General features: G+C 39.2%; 4 protein-coding genes across 4 annotated transcripts; 1 reads left to right on the top strand and 3 right to left on the bottom strand.

The window, feature by feature from the left end:
- Positions 1–1,261: 1,261 nt before the first annotated feature.
- LOC6571140 (dynein regulatory complex subunit 2) lies at positions 1,262–1,903 on the bottom strand. The gene is made up of 3 exons (XM_001997310.2): positions 1,763–1,903; positions 1,447–1,699; positions 1,262–1,380 (listed from the first exon to the last, which is right to left on the bottom strand). Exons 1-3 carry the CDS (start codon positions 1,901–1,903, stop codon positions 1,262–1,264), a joined length of 513 nt encoding a protein of 170 aa, XP_001997346.2.
- A 401-nt stretch (positions 1,904–2,304) lies between these two features.
- LOC6571141 lies at positions 2,305–16,403 on the top strand. Its single transcript, XM_043214291.1, has 3 exons — positions 2,305–2,355; positions 2,487–2,841; positions 16,129–16,403. Exons 1-3 carry the CDS (start codon positions 2,305–2,307, stop codon positions 16,338–16,340), a joined length of 618 nt encoding a protein of 205 aa, XP_043070226.1. The 3' UTR covers positions 16,341–16,403.
- LOC6571028 (general odorant-binding protein 68) lies at positions 3,700–4,478 on the bottom strand. The gene is made up of 3 exons (XM_001997199.3): positions 4,428–4,478; positions 4,029–4,377; positions 3,700–3,964 (listed from the first exon to the last, which is right to left on the bottom strand). Exons 1-3 carry the CDS (start codon positions 4,476–4,478, stop codon positions 3,756–3,758), a joined length of 609 nt encoding a protein of 202 aa, XP_001997235.2. The 3' UTR covers positions 3,700–3,755.
- LOC116806259 lies at positions 5,409–15,131 on the bottom strand. Its single transcript, XM_043214260.1, is given in 5 exon segments — positions 5,409–6,530; positions 14,389–14,612; positions 14,679–14,931; positions 14,996–15,017; positions 15,019–15,131. Coding segments are annotated over 5 exon segments (1,734 nt in total).
- Positions 16,404–16,693: the final 290 nt, after the last annotated feature.

Genomic DNA, 16,693 nt, shown 5'->3' with positions numbered 1-16,693 from the left:
GCCCCAATCACCATGTCAACTGGAGCCTCCCCACATCCACATCAATTTGAGCGGTGAGTGCCTAACGGATTTTATATTTAAATATAATCTAGAATTAGGCAATGTCGGATCGACACCGACATTTGTAACTAGCATCAGGGAGGAGGTGCTGGACATCACCCTGATTAGTGGTGCCCTAAAACCTCATCTTAGGGACTGACACGTTTCCCAAGAGGAATCAATGTCTGATCACAGAGCTATCCTATTTAAGTCACAATTAAATACGGATAGTAGTATACCAGGTCGCAACCCCAGGAAAACCAACTGGGAAGGTTACAAGTCGGCCTTAGGGCTCTCCCTAGCCAACGGGTTATCTGGTATACCCAGAGAGCCGCTAGAGCTGGACTGCCCGGTAGGCAAAAAGTACATGGAGAAAGATGCCCCATGGTGGAACGACAGCCTAGAAAGGCTGCGCGTGACCACACGTCGCAAAGGCTGTCCCCAAGGAGGGTGTTGTCTCCGCTACTCTGGAGTTTATTAGTAGACAAACTACTAAACAGACTTGCTAACAGTGGTATTCAATGTCAAGGTTATGCCGATGACATTATTATCATAGCGCGAGGCAAATTTGAAGAATCACATAGCATAGTCCAGTCAGGACTAAGGATAACGTATGACTGGTGTATGGAGGTTGGACTCAACCTAAACCCTACGAAAACAGTCATCGTCCCCTTTACCAGACGACATAAGTTACAGAGGATGAGACAAATATGGCTCTCAGGGTCCCTACTAGAAACGAGTAGGGAGGTCAAATACCTGGGAGTCACATTTGACAGCAGGCTTAACTTTGGCACCCATGTACAAAACACGATATTAAAGTGTAACTATCGGAAAACGGATATATCCATCCTATCCGATAGTCAAGCAGCATTGAACGCTATAATGGGGACTAAGATAACATCGAAGGTAGTCCATGAAGTTCGTTCAAAGCTAGACCTACTCGGGACTCACAACAGGCTCACCCTACGATGGGTCCCGGCCCACAGAGATATAGCGGGAAACGAGGCGGCTGACAAGCAAGCAAGAATGGGGGCAGAAAGGCCGCTAACCAGAACCGAATAGGCGCAGTGTGACGATTGGGAGGAGAATGGCAATGTGCTCTTCAATTAATCAATAATAATCAGTAACTTACGCCACTCTTCATATCTTCGACACGATTGAGATGATTGTCCTTGACCTGCTTATTTTTAGTCTCCTCCAGCTGAGAAAACGCATTCTGCTGCTATTGATCCCACTGCATGCTCCTAAATATATTTGAATCCTTTTCCCATTCCCTGAGCACCGCCTGCTTATCGTCCTCATAGATGCACCGGAAGAACTCTATGCGGCTCCGGTGAATGCCTGTTTTTATGTAGTTTCTTATATAAAATATCGAATTGGAATAAATATTGTCATAGCTTAGCTCACCAATGATTCTATCAATGTTCTCCATGTGTGATTGCTGCAGATTTGCGTACATATCCTCCGTGGAATTAATGTCGCCAATGAGACGCTGTATGACCTGATCCTTGCGCTTCAGCGCTTCCTTGAAGAACAGCTCCACATCAACGATTTCACTACGCAAATCCTGTATCTTCACCTGACGCAATATCGAGCGCCATTCCTGATTGATCTTGGCCATGTTTAAGCGGCAAAAGGCATCCTCTCGCTTCAGTTTGTTCTGTGAATTGAAATGTAGCCGGCATTAGAGTGCTATTGTTAGGGTATCTATTTGCCTGTATACCTTCATGTAGAGCGCAATGAGTTGCATTTTGCGCCGCCTCGTTTCCTCCTCCATGTCGGCACGCATCTGCAAATATCGGGCACGTTCCTCCTCCGACATTTTGGCCAGCTTATTGCCCTTGCCCTTACCCTTTTTGCCCATCTTTAAGTGCTTTTCGATTCGATTCGATTCGTTTCGATTGATTGGAACGGTTCTTGGAGCAAGCCGCTTATCAAATTTCAAAGGCCAGTAGTCGACTAATTAAGCGAACAACTTGCAAAGTTATCAAATACAACATAAAACCATCAACAACCCGTTTTGCCAGCTGGTATGACAACCCATTGTCTGAAGCACCTACCCCTCCCCTCCCCCGCAATGCACATTGGCAATTGTGTTTTGGTTGCTAAGCTTGGCCAACCATTTGAATCAACATTAAATTAAATTAACGTCTGTCCATTTAAAGCCCATTATAATGCGTAAAAATTCATTTGCGTTATGACCAGGTCTAAACTTTGTCATATATAAAATGGGCGGCGGTTTCACTTCATGAGATAGTCGTCGTCATGAATGTTTTGATTGTGACTGGTTTCACGATTCTTATCCAGCTGCTACTGGTGGGTCAATTATTCCCATTGATTGACTGACCTGACTGATAGATTGACAGACTGACTGACTGAGCGACTGCGTGGCGATTAATGGTTATTGGTAAGAGGTAGAAATGATCAATTCTTAATAACACACACAGGGCCAACAATCAGTTGGAATACGTGTGCACTGTCGCCACGTGGAACGGATTCATGAGAATCATATTCATTTATGCTGCAAGCATCCTGATGGACACAACAATGTGACTGAGATGTGTGCCAAGCAGACCAACTTTAAGCTGCCCTCCAAGGACGAGGAGGCCATTGAGGATTTGACTGTGGATCAGGTGATGACCGGCAGTTGTTGGGCCGATTGCGTTTTTGAGCATTACAAATTCATGGTGAACGGCTCGCTGGATATGGAGGCTGTACGCAGTCACTACAGGACTTTTCACAAGCAGGATCCCGAATATGAGACAGAGATGTTGATTGCATTCGAGAGATGTCACTTGAAGCGTAAGCATTGACAACTAATGACGACTAGTATGTGTGTACGTTAAACCGTATTATTTGCTACAGAGGAGGAAGGCACCCCCGAATTTCTATCGTTAAATGCGGTGCGGGCCTTCAGCAGCTCGAAGTATTGCAAGCCGAAGGCCAGCATTATACTATCCTGTGTGATCAAAAACTTTTTCCACAACTGTCCCAGTAGTCGTTGGTCGAATACTGATGAGTGTTTGGAAACATTGGCCTTCGCCAAGAAATGCAAGGATGTGCTAACTACTATGTAAATAATATCTATAAATATCCTGCAAATGCAAATGTAATCACAATAAACTAGAAGAAGAGCAGTATTTGGCTTTGAATTTAAAGTTTTAATCAATTTATCTCCAGAAAATATCTGAAAAAGCAATATATCTATATTTGTAAGATTTAAGGTTAAACAGAAAACTCACTCAGAAAACTAAAAGTATATATATGAGAACAGCCTGGATTATAAAACATTATGTTGGATTTATTAGATCCGATCGCAGCGTATACAAACCAGATAACGATATTCTGCAGGAATCAAAGTTTTTATTTGTCTAACGACGCGACTTATTCGTCAGTCGAAAACGGAGTGTATTACATGCTAATATGAAATTCGTATTTGAGTTCATACGAACGAAGGAACAATGCAAAACTTAAGATAAACTAAATAAGAGTTGCCAGATTGCTACATTGCATACAATAGAGTAACATTTGCCACTCATTAAGAGAATAAACCCGATGTAGCCAAGAAACTTAAACTGAGTAAATACTAGGCTCAAAAATTCGTTATCATTTTATCAACAATAAAAATAAAAATCTGTAAGGCATCGCATGAGATTTGCATAAATTGTAAGCGGTTATTTTATTAGTTCTTTGATATTTCACAAATTCGTAATTTCTCACAATGTGGCTATGGAATCGGTACATTTCCGACTAAACTGCAAAAGGTTCTCACATTCCTCGGTTTTGGCCCAGCGAAAAGATGGACAATTGTGAAAGAATTCTCTTATAACACAGGCCATAATCACAGCAGATTTTGGCTCGCAAAATTTTTTTGTCATATGCTTGAATATGGAATTTGACATGAATTTCGCTGCATTCTCCTCGGCTGAAATGAGTTGCATGATTCACTAATATAATGTGAATATAAACTAATATATTATTGGATTTACCTTTGCCATGACAATGATTGAAGGCTCTGATCATTTCGTTAACATACTCAGGATCATCGCTGTGCTTTTCCAGTAGGGACTTCTTCACAGCTTCCATGTCCAGATTATCGTCTTTCATGAAGTTCAGCTTGTCAAAAACGCACTTGGCAAAACAGGTGCCGGCAATGGCGTGTCCAGCAGTCAGATCCATCATGGATTGTTCATTTGAATTAGGCAACTTGAAGCCATGCTCTTTGGCGCAGTCGGCCATGATCTGATTATGTCCATCGGGATGCTTGCAGCAGTGGTGGATCTGATCCTCGTGTATTTGATCGGTTTTATCGCAGTCGATTTGAATAGCGCCGGCGAACTATAAAAGTTATTATGTATTATATATTGACAACTTTTGCTGAAGCTTACCCAGACGAGATAGCCGAATATTATGGGAATTGCCGATATCATAATATTCATTTTTGTGCTGACTTTGAGTTAACTTGTGATCATTTTCTGGTTCTTATATAGGTGATTTTTCACCCTTAATGAGGTATTACTGAAATATAATATTTTCAAACTAATTGATTTTTTTTTTATATGGTTCATTACACAAGTGGGTCTGTAAAATTAGTCATTAATTTTGTTTACATTTAATTAAGCAAACAAATTGGATTTATAAAGCAGAGTCCCAAATTCAAATAAATATATATATATATTTAAGTTAAGTGGATGCTGTTTTCTAGTGGTTTGTGGAGTGCGTATACAAACAGCGCAAGTACATCGGCAAAAGCAATGCGATCAATATGAAAATGGTAAAACTCGATGCGGAGACCCTGTATGTGGATCGACCCAAGGAGCAGGAATAACACATCAAAATGTTTGACTTCTGTCGTAAGGATGGTGGCATATATGACATATTAAATACATACGTTATAGATTACACATTTATTAAACATAATTTCTGACTACTATTTGCTGACGAAGGATATGCGAAATTTCTACATGGATACGGTGCAGCAATGCTTTCGCTGTCTGGATGAAACGGATGTTCTAACGAACTGTTTTCAGTAGGGTATTTGTTCGATGCATGAAGCGTTTTTTATGCAAAAATGAAACTTCAGATCTGGGCGGTGTTTAAGCTATTTAATTTAGCAAGTTTATTTATAACCGAAACAAAAAGCGCGCGTCTGGTTTGCATGAATCTCCAACTCGGACTCTTCGATAGTGAAAACTATCGATATTTACTAAAATTACAATGTAGTGCTTACATAAGTGAATAAGATTTAACAGAGTTAGGTAAAGTAGCAATAAATTGACAAATTAACATTTGATCATTCAATATCAGTTGTATTCAAATTAGTTTGACCAAACATCCCGGCCACCTTGAAAGGATCTGCTTTCAACACATCAAGCCTCCATCGGTAAGATGGCCAATTTGTGTAATGGTTGGCAGCAGATGCCATTGGCTGTACGAAGATGAACAACTCGAACATGACCATCCCTTCCAGGCACAAGTGATTCGATGCGGCCGAGCTTCCATTGCTGAGGTGGAAGATTGTCGTCATGGATTATGACCATGGTTCCAATAGCGAGATTTGATGACGATGATGTCCATTTGGTTCGAGCACGAAGCTCATAAATATAATCTGATGACCAACGACGCCAAAATTGCTGTTTAGCAGCGGTTATCACGTCAAACCGCTCCAAATTGTTGAGATGAGGCGTTGCTATTGTGTGTTCAGGAAGCGCCCGAAGAGATTTTCCAACTAACAAGTGTCCTGGGGTGATTGCTGATAGATCGTTGGGATCAGGCGACATAGGTGACAATCGGCGAGAATTGAGGACAGTTTCGATCTCTGTTGTGATTGCACAGAGCTCCTCAAATGTTAGGCGAGTGTTCGATAGCGTCTTGTGCAGCAGCCCCTTAGCGCTCTTAACTGCTGCTTCCCAGAGTCCGCCAAAGCGGGGTGCCCTGGGCGGAATAAAATGAAACGACACGAAATCCGAAGCACAATACTCTGATATTGCGTCTTGAGTAGATTGATCAAACAAAAATTGTTTCAAAACCTTTAGCTGACTTGCTGCACCCACGAAGTTAGTTCCATTATCACAATAGATGTCAGTGGGCAGCGCTCGCCGAGCAACCATTCGTTTGAGTGCAGCTAAGAATGCCTCCGTGGATAATTGAGAGACCACTTCGATGTGCACCGCCTTGGATGCCAAACAAATGAATACGGCCAAGTAAGATTTTGTGGGACCCTTTCCTCGTATGCGAGCATACGTATTTATTGGCCCACAGAAGTCGATACCACAGCGTTGAAATGGGTGTCCCGGTCGAAGGCGCTCCACTGGCAGCGATCCCATAAGCTGCCTTTCCAATTTTGGCTTGTACTGAACACACGCCATGCAGGTGCGCACGATGCGACGTGCCAAGTCTTCGTTTACGATCCAATATTCCAATCGAATGAGTGCCACTAAAGCTTTAGGTCCAGCATGGCAGTTGCGAAGATGTAGATGCCGCACATAGATCTAGACGAAGTGTGATTTACTGGGCAACAATATCGGATGTTTTTCGAAGTTCTCAAACTCAATGTTGTCTAGCCGGCCGCCAACTCTGATAAGTGAAAATTCTGTGGAGCGATCTAGAAAAGGATTGAGAAACTTTAGATGGCTCCTAACTGGTTGATCTTTTTGCAGTTGGCGAATGTTTTCGACGAATGATAATTGCTGGATGTTCCAAATTATGCAATGGGATGCATTGCCTTGTTCCTCGGATGACAAAGTTGTTTCGAATTTACGCATGTAAGCGACAGTGCGAACACAATGATTGTATGAGCTGATGTTCGCTAGCTTCTCCAGGACATGGTTACGATCCATTGTGGCGACGAAAGTAGATTTACGTTGTTCGGAATTGATTACTTGCATATCAATGTTGCTGATGTTGCTTGAAGTTTCAGTTGATTCAATTTCGCATAAGCGTTTAAGGTGATCGCAGCAAGCTCTCGAGACTGTTGCGGATGACTCTTTCCTGACGCTACCCATCCAAACAGCGTCTTTTGGAGCATGGGCCCAGTTGTGCCAAGTTTAACAGAATCTCGAAGAATGCTTCTGTTCCTAAAAGCATGTCGATGTGTCGAGACTGGTAGAACTTCTCATCTGCCAGAACAATATTTTCTGGCATTTTCCATTTTGAAATGTCGATGTTGATGTCCGGCTGATATGCGAGGTGACGCAAAGATCTAACGAAACTTCAAAAGGCCACAAACGAGATGATGTAGTTGTAAGAGAAGTGATGTCTGTACGTGCATGGCCAATACTGCTGATTTGCACATCGTGTTTCTCTCTTTTTAGACGAAGCTTCTGAGCAAACGAATCGGTGACGAAATTCACCTGCGAACACGAGTCCAGTAGAGCACGGCCTAGTCAGTAGGTGGCAGTTGAATCTCTGACCAGGACCATAGCCGTTGCTAAAATAACCTGAGATTGATAACGGGCAATCGGCCATTTGATGACCCTTAGACAAGCAATTAAGACACAGTCGGTGACGTTTGACGACATCAAAACGTTGCAAGCCATCAATTTGTGAGTTGAGCTTGAGCACAATGCACAAGCAGCGATAGCAAGTGCGAAAGACGAGTCAGTACTTGTACGCACTGAGCCCAAGTCTGGATTGTTGTATAATCCAGCGATAAATTCCATTTGTTTCTAGTTTCCTGATCGCATTTATCCAGAATTTATCGATGTCAGAGCCCAAGGACGAAAGTGAACTAAATAATGCCGATGCATTATCAATCGTAACGAACGTTTGATGAACTAGCTGAAGGCAACTGAAAAATAGACGATATTGTCTCTGTAAATATCAATCAAGGCAGACGTGATAGTTGAGGATGGTAAGCAACGTGTTTTGTAGCGTCATCAATGACTGTACTATTTAAGTCTTCACCAAGCAATTTCTTAATTGCCAACTTGATGTGTACATAGTTGTCTTCCAGCACAGCGCGCCCATTATCATTTGTATCCAGAGTTTCTATTTCCGATTGAATAGCCAACGATTGCTTAAAGTACGATTCCAAAATGCCTAAACGACATTGAAGATCCGCTGGTGATCTTTTAGAAGAATCTCGAGATTGTCCATCGACCAAGCTTTTAATACGGGAAATGTTCCTTTTGATATTTGCGCGCTGGCGTCGGTAGTCTTCCAAGGAATGCGACATATTTACAGATGTGTAATGAAATCGAAAAGAATTTGACGTGCCAAAAACGACGAAAATGATTGTTGTGTGTATGTGTGTGTATGTGTGTATATGAACTACAACAGTATCGATCGCAGTTGCAGCTCTTACACAAACGAACGAAGAACGAATTGGGGATAAACCACTAAAGGCAGCGACTGAAGCGACGATTGCGAGCAGCGCACTGGCCGTTTTAGCAGTAGCGAAATATGCAACAAGAGCAGCGACGTTATGAAAGAAGACGATCGAAAATTGACCGAAAACTAACGGCGAACAAAGTAGACGACGAGCGAAAACGGCGCCGACAGTCAGCAAAACGAATATAGAGACACAATGCAATAACCGTTACTTTGAGTTATGTGCATGTGTGTGATTGTTGCTGCGACGAACTTTGTGTTGGTTCTAGTTAACGATTTTCACATTTTTGACAAGTTTGATGCTTTAATTGTTGCAACCAAGCAATTGGGAGCCAATGCGAATTTGTTTAGTTTGTATATACGCGCAAGCGGAATTTGTTAACGTTACGAAATGCGAAATTGTCCAATTGTTTATTAATAATTTGTTTAAAAACTGCCCCACGTTGGGCGCTAAAATGTTCGATGCATAAAGCGTTTTTTTATGCAAACATGAAACTTCAGATCTGGGCGGTGTTTAAACTATTTAATTTAGCAAGTTTATTTATGACCGACACAAAAGCGCGCGTATGGCTTGCATGAATCTCCAACTCGGACTCTTCGATAGTGAAAACTATCGATATTTACTAAAATTACAATGTAGTGTTTACATAAGTGAATAGATTTAACAGAGTTATGTAAAGTAGCGATAAACTGACAAATTAACAGCTGATCATTCAATATCAGTTTTATTCAAATTAGTTTGACCAAACAGTATTCCTTTAAAATATATATATTTTTTGAGAAAATACACTGAATTACAGCGGAGGTCGGGACCCTTTGATACCCTAGCTCTTTCGGGAGAATGCGATGGGTTGCTGTGTCCTATGTCTCTATTACATAATGTTTAATTATTATAGAGTCCCTTCTGAATCAAATAGGAAGTGCTGACTTCGAAATGCAAAAATAAAAAAAATTGGAAGAAGTAACTAATATTAAAGGTGAAGGCTCTGATATCTACTGGACTGTCTACAAAATTTAGGGGGATCTGAGCTGGTGATCGAACCTCGCCGTCTATACCCACCTAACCATGAATCTCGGAATGCGAGTTTTGAGATTCCCAAAAAAAATGTTCTATTCTATTATCATTTCGGTCGGCCTCCTGATACACAATACTTATTCCATAATTTGTTTAACGGTACACATTTTTTATTTTATTTGCTCGAATCCTTCATGTTGGAGCGTTGGCTAAAGTTAATATACTTAAAAGGTAATATAAATTGGCAGCTTAAAAGTTAACATCAATTTCAAAACGTATTTAAATTTTTAACAAATGAACATTAATAATTTTAATAACTCAATCGATTCCTGACATTTTATTTATTAAATTTTTATTGTTATTTTTGTATGATCAAGTAATTGTTTATCTTATTTTTCTTATATTTTTATTTATTAATAAATTATTTTATTTATCATTTTATTTTTATTTACCCCAATTTTCTATTGATTTGTGGTGAGTGTTTTTTTAATATATTTAGATATTTATTTGCTTGATTTTATAAAAAATCATCATTGTTTATAATTAATGTTGTTTTCTTTATTTATTGTGTGCCATGTTTAAATATTGAATTTATGTATACATTTTCTTTTATTATTTTTGTAAATTTTATTTTTTTTCTAAGAATTTCAAGTTTCAAGTGTGCACATAATTTTGTCATTGAAATACAAGTCAAGCTAAAAGCTTGCGCCATCTATCGCGCATGCGCCACCGACTTTAAGCTTTCTGTCAATCAAAGCTACATTCCAAGCTTAGGATACGCCGAAAGCTCCGCTCGAGTAAAGCTTCAAGCGTAGCTTTGGATAAGTTGCAGCCTAAGTCGGATAAAAGTGCCAACTTATGTATGTATGTATATGCATAAAAGGGTTATTTATAAGTGCGGTTTTGTGTTTCTCTTTTCTTTAGGTTATTTTTACGTTAGAGTTTGCGAATCATTAATTTCTTTTGCATATGTTGGAACAGTATTCAATTATGAACAAAAATTAGTCAATGTGAGTTAGCTTGTATTTTTTGGAGACTTTAAACAGAGATTTTATTATTTTTGCACTATACATACACACAGCCTGTGTCAAATTTATCGATATTATTTTTTTGTTCTGAGCTTATTTATGCACATTGCTTTAAAATTTGGTTACTTTTTCTGTTTATATGAGTTAACATTTATTATTTCGAATAACTCAAACTTATAAACTCATGTAAATGTCATAAAACGCGCGAGCCTCATCAGCATATTTTCGGCAAAAATGTGCTGAGCCTACGATCACAGCTATGGCGCATGGAAAAATACGACACGCGCCCCGTCGGCACATTCCACTTGAAGACCACCGTGGGACACAGAGCGGGCAACTGACACCACCAGCGACAAAGTTACAACAATCAAAACGCCAGCGACAAAGTCGCAGCGATCAGAGCGACAACGACAAAGACGTCAGCAGAATAAGCAGACCGAGATTTAATTATGATAAGCTTGAGTTTATGAATTCAGTCGATTTGCTAAAAATAACAAGGACTCGATTAATTTATGTAATTTCAACTTTTTGTAGAATCGATATTTTTTTTGTAAATGATTTTTGTTATGTTTACCTGGTATTTTAGGGCTTTTAGTATATTATGTTTCCTGGCATTTCATATTTATTTTTTTCTTATTGTTTTAATGACGTTTATATTGTATTCATATTGTTAAGGGCTTTTAAAAACACACACATGATTAACAAAAAAACTGTTTTCTTCTTATTATATGTTGTACAGTGTAATGGTCAGCACGCAACTTAAAAAAATATAGAGTTGCAGCGCTAATCGTTTGCGACAAATTTGTCGCCTGCGCTGTAACGGACGAATAGTACTCCTCCTCCTTTTTAAAATTATTGCAACGTGCGGATGCAAATAGCAAGTAAAACGTCGGTCGGCGAAAATTTATATAACACGGCTGAACAAAAATAAAATAAATTAAAATAGTGCCGAATTCTTTTAACACTAAAACAAGAAAGAACAAAAAAAACCCACCAATTTAAAAACCAAAACCACAAACAAAGTTATACCAATTGTGAAAAAAAATGAACCAACAAAAATAATTATAACCGCCCCATATATATCTTGTGAACGTGCCACGTATCATCACGTGCCCGGCCAGGACGGCCGTAACCTAAGCCCTCTGGAAGCGGAGAGGCACCGCCGCTGGACCCCTTCAGAAACCTCCGGAAGCCATCAAGAAGCCCGCTGCCCCGATCGCTACTACATGACGCTAGGAAGAGAGCCCCATTTTTTTCATCCCCTGGAGATGGAGCCAGCTCATCTGCAGCAGTAGCCAAACCGGCGAATTAATTAATCCATTAATTAAAACAAACCAACACAGACTACCAAAACAATATATTACAACAACAACAAAAAAAGAGAAAAATTGTATATAAAATAAGTGCTTAATTGTAAGAATGTTATATATTACAAATAATAAGAAAAATTAAATATCCATAATGCCATTAAAGAATAAAATGAAATGCCACTTCCAAATGAAATCGATAAAAGTGACCGGCTGTGTATTTTTGTATAAGTGCAAGACTAATAAAATCCCATATTAAAGTCACCAGATAACTCCCCCCCTTATTCATTTTTTTGGTGATTGAATAATTAATTAAGTTTCAGTGAAAAACAAAGAAAAATACATCTATATAAACCTACGACTACAAGAAATAAACCCATCGTTGGAAGGCCTTTCACCGGATCGGAGAAAAATGTAAGTCAAGAATCTACATTTACTGAAATTTTGTCAAATTCGGTGCCAATAAACGTACTTTCGTATAGAACATAGTTAACAATTTAAAAGATAAATTTGAGAAGCACCCGAATTTTTCCAAAATATTTTTATTCAAGCATAAAAAAAAAAAATTAATAAGAATCCCTAAGCAATAACCAAAAAAAACAAAAACAAAAACCCAAATCCGCACTAATAATTAAACTTTCATACATATACATACACACATCAGCTTGAACTTTTATCCGATTTAGGCTGCAGCTTATCCCAGGCTAAGCCTGAAGCTTTCGCCTCTGGGAGCCCTAGGGGTGCCAGAAATAAAACAAATCTAATTATAATAAAGAAAATACAAAAAAAAAAAAATTACCGTCGGCAAAGAACAATTGAATATTCTCTTATATAAATATATTTTTAAATTTTTTGTACTTCAACTATCGTATTCAATTGAGCTTAATTTTTTATAAAATGAAAAGAAAAAATGTATAAAATTATTAAGAAAACTAGACCAAACATTGTAAAAGCAGGTAAAATCATATTAAAATTATAAAAGACCAAAATTTAATTATTAATAAAAATAAATGAAGGATAAAAATATGGAAAACCAATTATTAATTCTACCAAAATAAAAATACCATTTACAAGCTGAAATTTCTAAAATAGATTTTTTTAAATTATTAATGCTAATTTTTTACAAATAATTAAATATATATACCTTTGCCTTAAGTAGGGTAAGATTAGAAACCGCTCCCCAAAATGAATAATCAGAGCAAATAAAAATTAAGCATGTATTCAGTAAAACCAATAATGGAGTAATTGTCGAGTATATGGGGCCAACCAAAATGCCATATGAGATCCCGCTACATTTATTTAGATAGTCCAGCATATATTAGAACATTCACCTTTAATATTTTTTTGCATTTCGAAGTCCAGCACTTCCATTTAGTACAGAAGGGACTCTACAATAATTTAAACATTATGTAATAGAGCCACAGGTCACAGCAACCCATCCCATTCCTCCCCAAAGAGCTAGGGTATCTAGGGGTCCCGACCTCCGCTGTGATTCTGTAGCTCCTTAGTAGGTTGTATTGGTTTTTTTATACCCTACTGAAGCAAGTTAGGTAAAATATCCGTTCTGACTTGGTTAATAGTTACAATTGAACAAAAAAGGTAAAAGACTATGGCCTATGAACATATCACCATACTTCTTCTTTTCTTAATATATATTTATATATACTTATTACATCTAATTATATGTGTATTTGTTTCTAAATATTATGCCCTTATTTCATACAAACTCGTGAGTATTTTTTTTCCTTTATTTTCGTAATATTTTTTTTTGCAGCATGATTTTGGTTTGGACTTATGATTTACATTAATTAATTAATGAATTAATTTGCTGAATTTGGCTGCTGCTACAGATAGGTTATACCCGACTCCAGGCTGCGAGAAAAATGTGGGCTCTATTCCAATAGGCACGGAGCAGCGATCGGGGACAGCTGGGCTTATCCTGAGGCCTTCTGTAGGCTTCTAGAGTGGTTGCGCGGCGGTGCCTCTCCGCTTCCAGAGTTGCGAGATTAAGACCGTACCTGCAGGGCACCTGATGGTGCGTGGCATGTTCACTCTTCGAGATTGTTGTGTTGTTTTTCTTTTTCTGGTAATTATTTTAACTTGTTTTTTTTTCTTCATAAATTGTATAGCTTGTATTTTATTTTTTTTTAGTTTTGTGGTTTTTGCTTTATTTTGAAGGTATTTCTTTAAAATGTAATTGTTTTGTGCACAGCTGCCACGTGATTCAAAAAAATTATTATCGACCGACGTTTTCTTGGCTCTGCAGTCGCACGGATCAGCTCGCATTTATACCCTGTTTTGGTGGTCGCTAAAGCCGCCGATGTAAAGTGCAAGTGGAGACAACAAAGTTGGCTGCATTATAAAAGCTCTCTTAAGAGATCTATCGCTAGCAGTGTTGACCATGCTCCATTTGCGTAAAAGCTCTTTTCTAAGCTCAGCTTTTTGCACTGCTTTGTTTACTTCCGTCCGTCAGCGTAGGCAACAAATTTATCGCAATCGATTAGCGCTCCAACTCTATATTTTCTTAAGTTGCATACTGACCATTACAGCGCCTAGGCCAGGGAGCTAATCAAATGCATGTCTGAATATGCCAAGGCGCAGTGTGACGATTGGGAGGAGAATGGCAATGTGCTCTTCAATTAACTATCAATAATAATCAGTAACTTACGCCTCTCTTCATATCCTCGACACGATCGAGATAACGCTCATGATTGTCCTTGACCTGCTTATCCTTAGTCTCCTCCAGCTGATAGAAAACGCATTCGAGTTGCTGCTGTTGCTCCGACTGCATGCTCCTAAATATATTTGAATCCTTTTCCCATTCCCTGAGCACCGCCTGCTTATCGTCCTCATAGATGCACCGGAAGAACTCTACGCGGCTCCGGTAAATGCCTGTTTTTATGTGGTTTCTTATATAAAATATCGAATTGGAATAAATATTGTCATAGTTTAGCTCACCAATGATTCTATCAATGTTCTCCATGTGTGATTGCTGCAGATTTGCGTACATTTCCTCTGTGGAATTAATGTCGCTAATGAGACGCTGTATGACCTGATCCTTGCGCTTCAGCGCCTCCTTGAAGAACAGCTCCACATCGACTATTTCACTACGCAAATCCTGTATCTTCACCTGACGCAATATCGAGCGCCATTCCTGATTGATCTTGGCCATGTTTAAGCGGCAAAAGGCATCCTCTCGCTTCAGTTTGTTCTGTGAATTGAAATGTAGCCGGCATTAGAGTGCAATTGTTAGGGTATCTATTTGGCCTGTATACCTTCATGTAGAGCGCAATGAGTTTTGCGCCGCCTCGTTTCCTCCTCCATGTCGGCACGCATCTGCAAATATCGGGCACGTTCCTCCTCCGACATTTTGACCAGCTTATTGCCTTTGCCCTTACCCTTATTGCCCATTTTTAAGTGCTTTTCGATTCGATTCGTTTCGATTGATTGGAACGGTTCTTGGAGCAAGCCGCTTATCAAATTTCAAAGGCCAGTAGTCGACTAATTAAGCGAACAACTTGCAAAATCAACAAATACAAAATAAAACCATCAACAACCCGTTTTGCCAGCTGCTATGACAACCCCTTGGCTGAAGCACCTACCCCTCACCTACCCCCGCAATGCACATTGGCAATTGTGTTTTGGTTGCTAAGCTTGGCCAACCATTTGAAGCAACATTAAATTAAATTAAGGTCTGCCCATTTAAAGCCCATTATAATGCGTTAAAATTCATTTGCGTTATGACCAGGTCTAAACTTTGTCATATATAAAATGGGCGGCGGTTTCACTTCATGAGATAGTCGTCGTCATGAAGGTTTTGATTGTGATTGGTTTCACGATTCTTATCCAGCTGCTACTGGTGGGTCAATTATTCCCATTGATTGACTGACCTGACTGATAGATTGACAGACTGACTGACTGAGCGACTGCGTGGCGATTAATGGTTATTGGTAAGAGGTAGAAATGATCAATTCTTAATAACACACACAGGGCCAACAATCAGTTGGAATTCGTGTGCACTGTCGCCACGTGGAACGGATTCATGAAAATCATATTCATATCTGCTGCAAGCATCCGGATGGACACAACGATGTCACTAAGATGTGTGCCAAACAGACCAACTTTAAGCTGCTCACCAGGAACGAGGAGGCCATTGAGGATTTGACTGTGGATCAGGTGATGAGCGGCAGTTGTTGGGCCGATTGCGTTTTTGAGCATTACAAATTCATGGTGAACGGCTCGCTGGATATGGAGGCTGTACGCAGTCACTACAGGACTTTTCACAAGCAGGATCCCGAATATGAGACGGAGATGTTGATTGCATTCGAGAGATGTCACTCGAAGCGTAAGCATTGACAACTAATGACGACTAGTGTGTGTGTACGTTAAACCGTATTATTTGCTACAGGGGAGGAAGCCACCGCCGAATTTCTATCGTCAAACGCGGTGCGGGCCTTCAGCAGCTCCAAGTATTGCAAGCCGAAGGCCAGCATTATACTATCCTGTGTGATCCAAAGCTTTTACCACAATTGTCCCAGTAGTCGTTGGTCGTTTACTCATGAGTGTTTGGAAACATTGGCCTTCGCCAAGAAATGCAAGGATGTGCTAACTACTATGTAAATAATATCTATAAATGTCCTGCAAATGCAAATGTAATCACAATAAACTAGAAGAAGAGCAGTATTTGGCATTGAATTTAAAGTTTTAATCAATTTATCTCCAGAAAATATCTGAAAAAGCAATATATCTATATTTGTAAGATTTAAGGTTAAACAGAACACTCACTCAGAAAACTAAAAGTATACATAGGAGTATATATATAGATAAGTGAATATGAAAGCGAAGAACATCCTGGATTATAAAACATTAAGAGAATAAACTCGATATAGCCAAGAAAGTGAACTTAAACTTAAATTGAGTAAATACTTCGGTCAAAAATTCGTTATCATTTTATCAACCAATGCATAGACAAA

This window comes from Drosophila grimshawi, unplaced genomic scaffold (assembly GCF_018153295.1).
Source record: "Drosophila grimshawi isolate 15287-2541.00 unplaced genomic scaffold, ASM1815329v1 contig_1369, whole genome shotgun sequence".
Classification (NCBI taxonomy): Eukaryota; Metazoa; Arthropoda; class Insecta; order Diptera; family Drosophilidae; genus Drosophila; species Drosophila grimshawi.
This window is presented reverse-complemented; position numbering and strand designations above follow the sequence as displayed.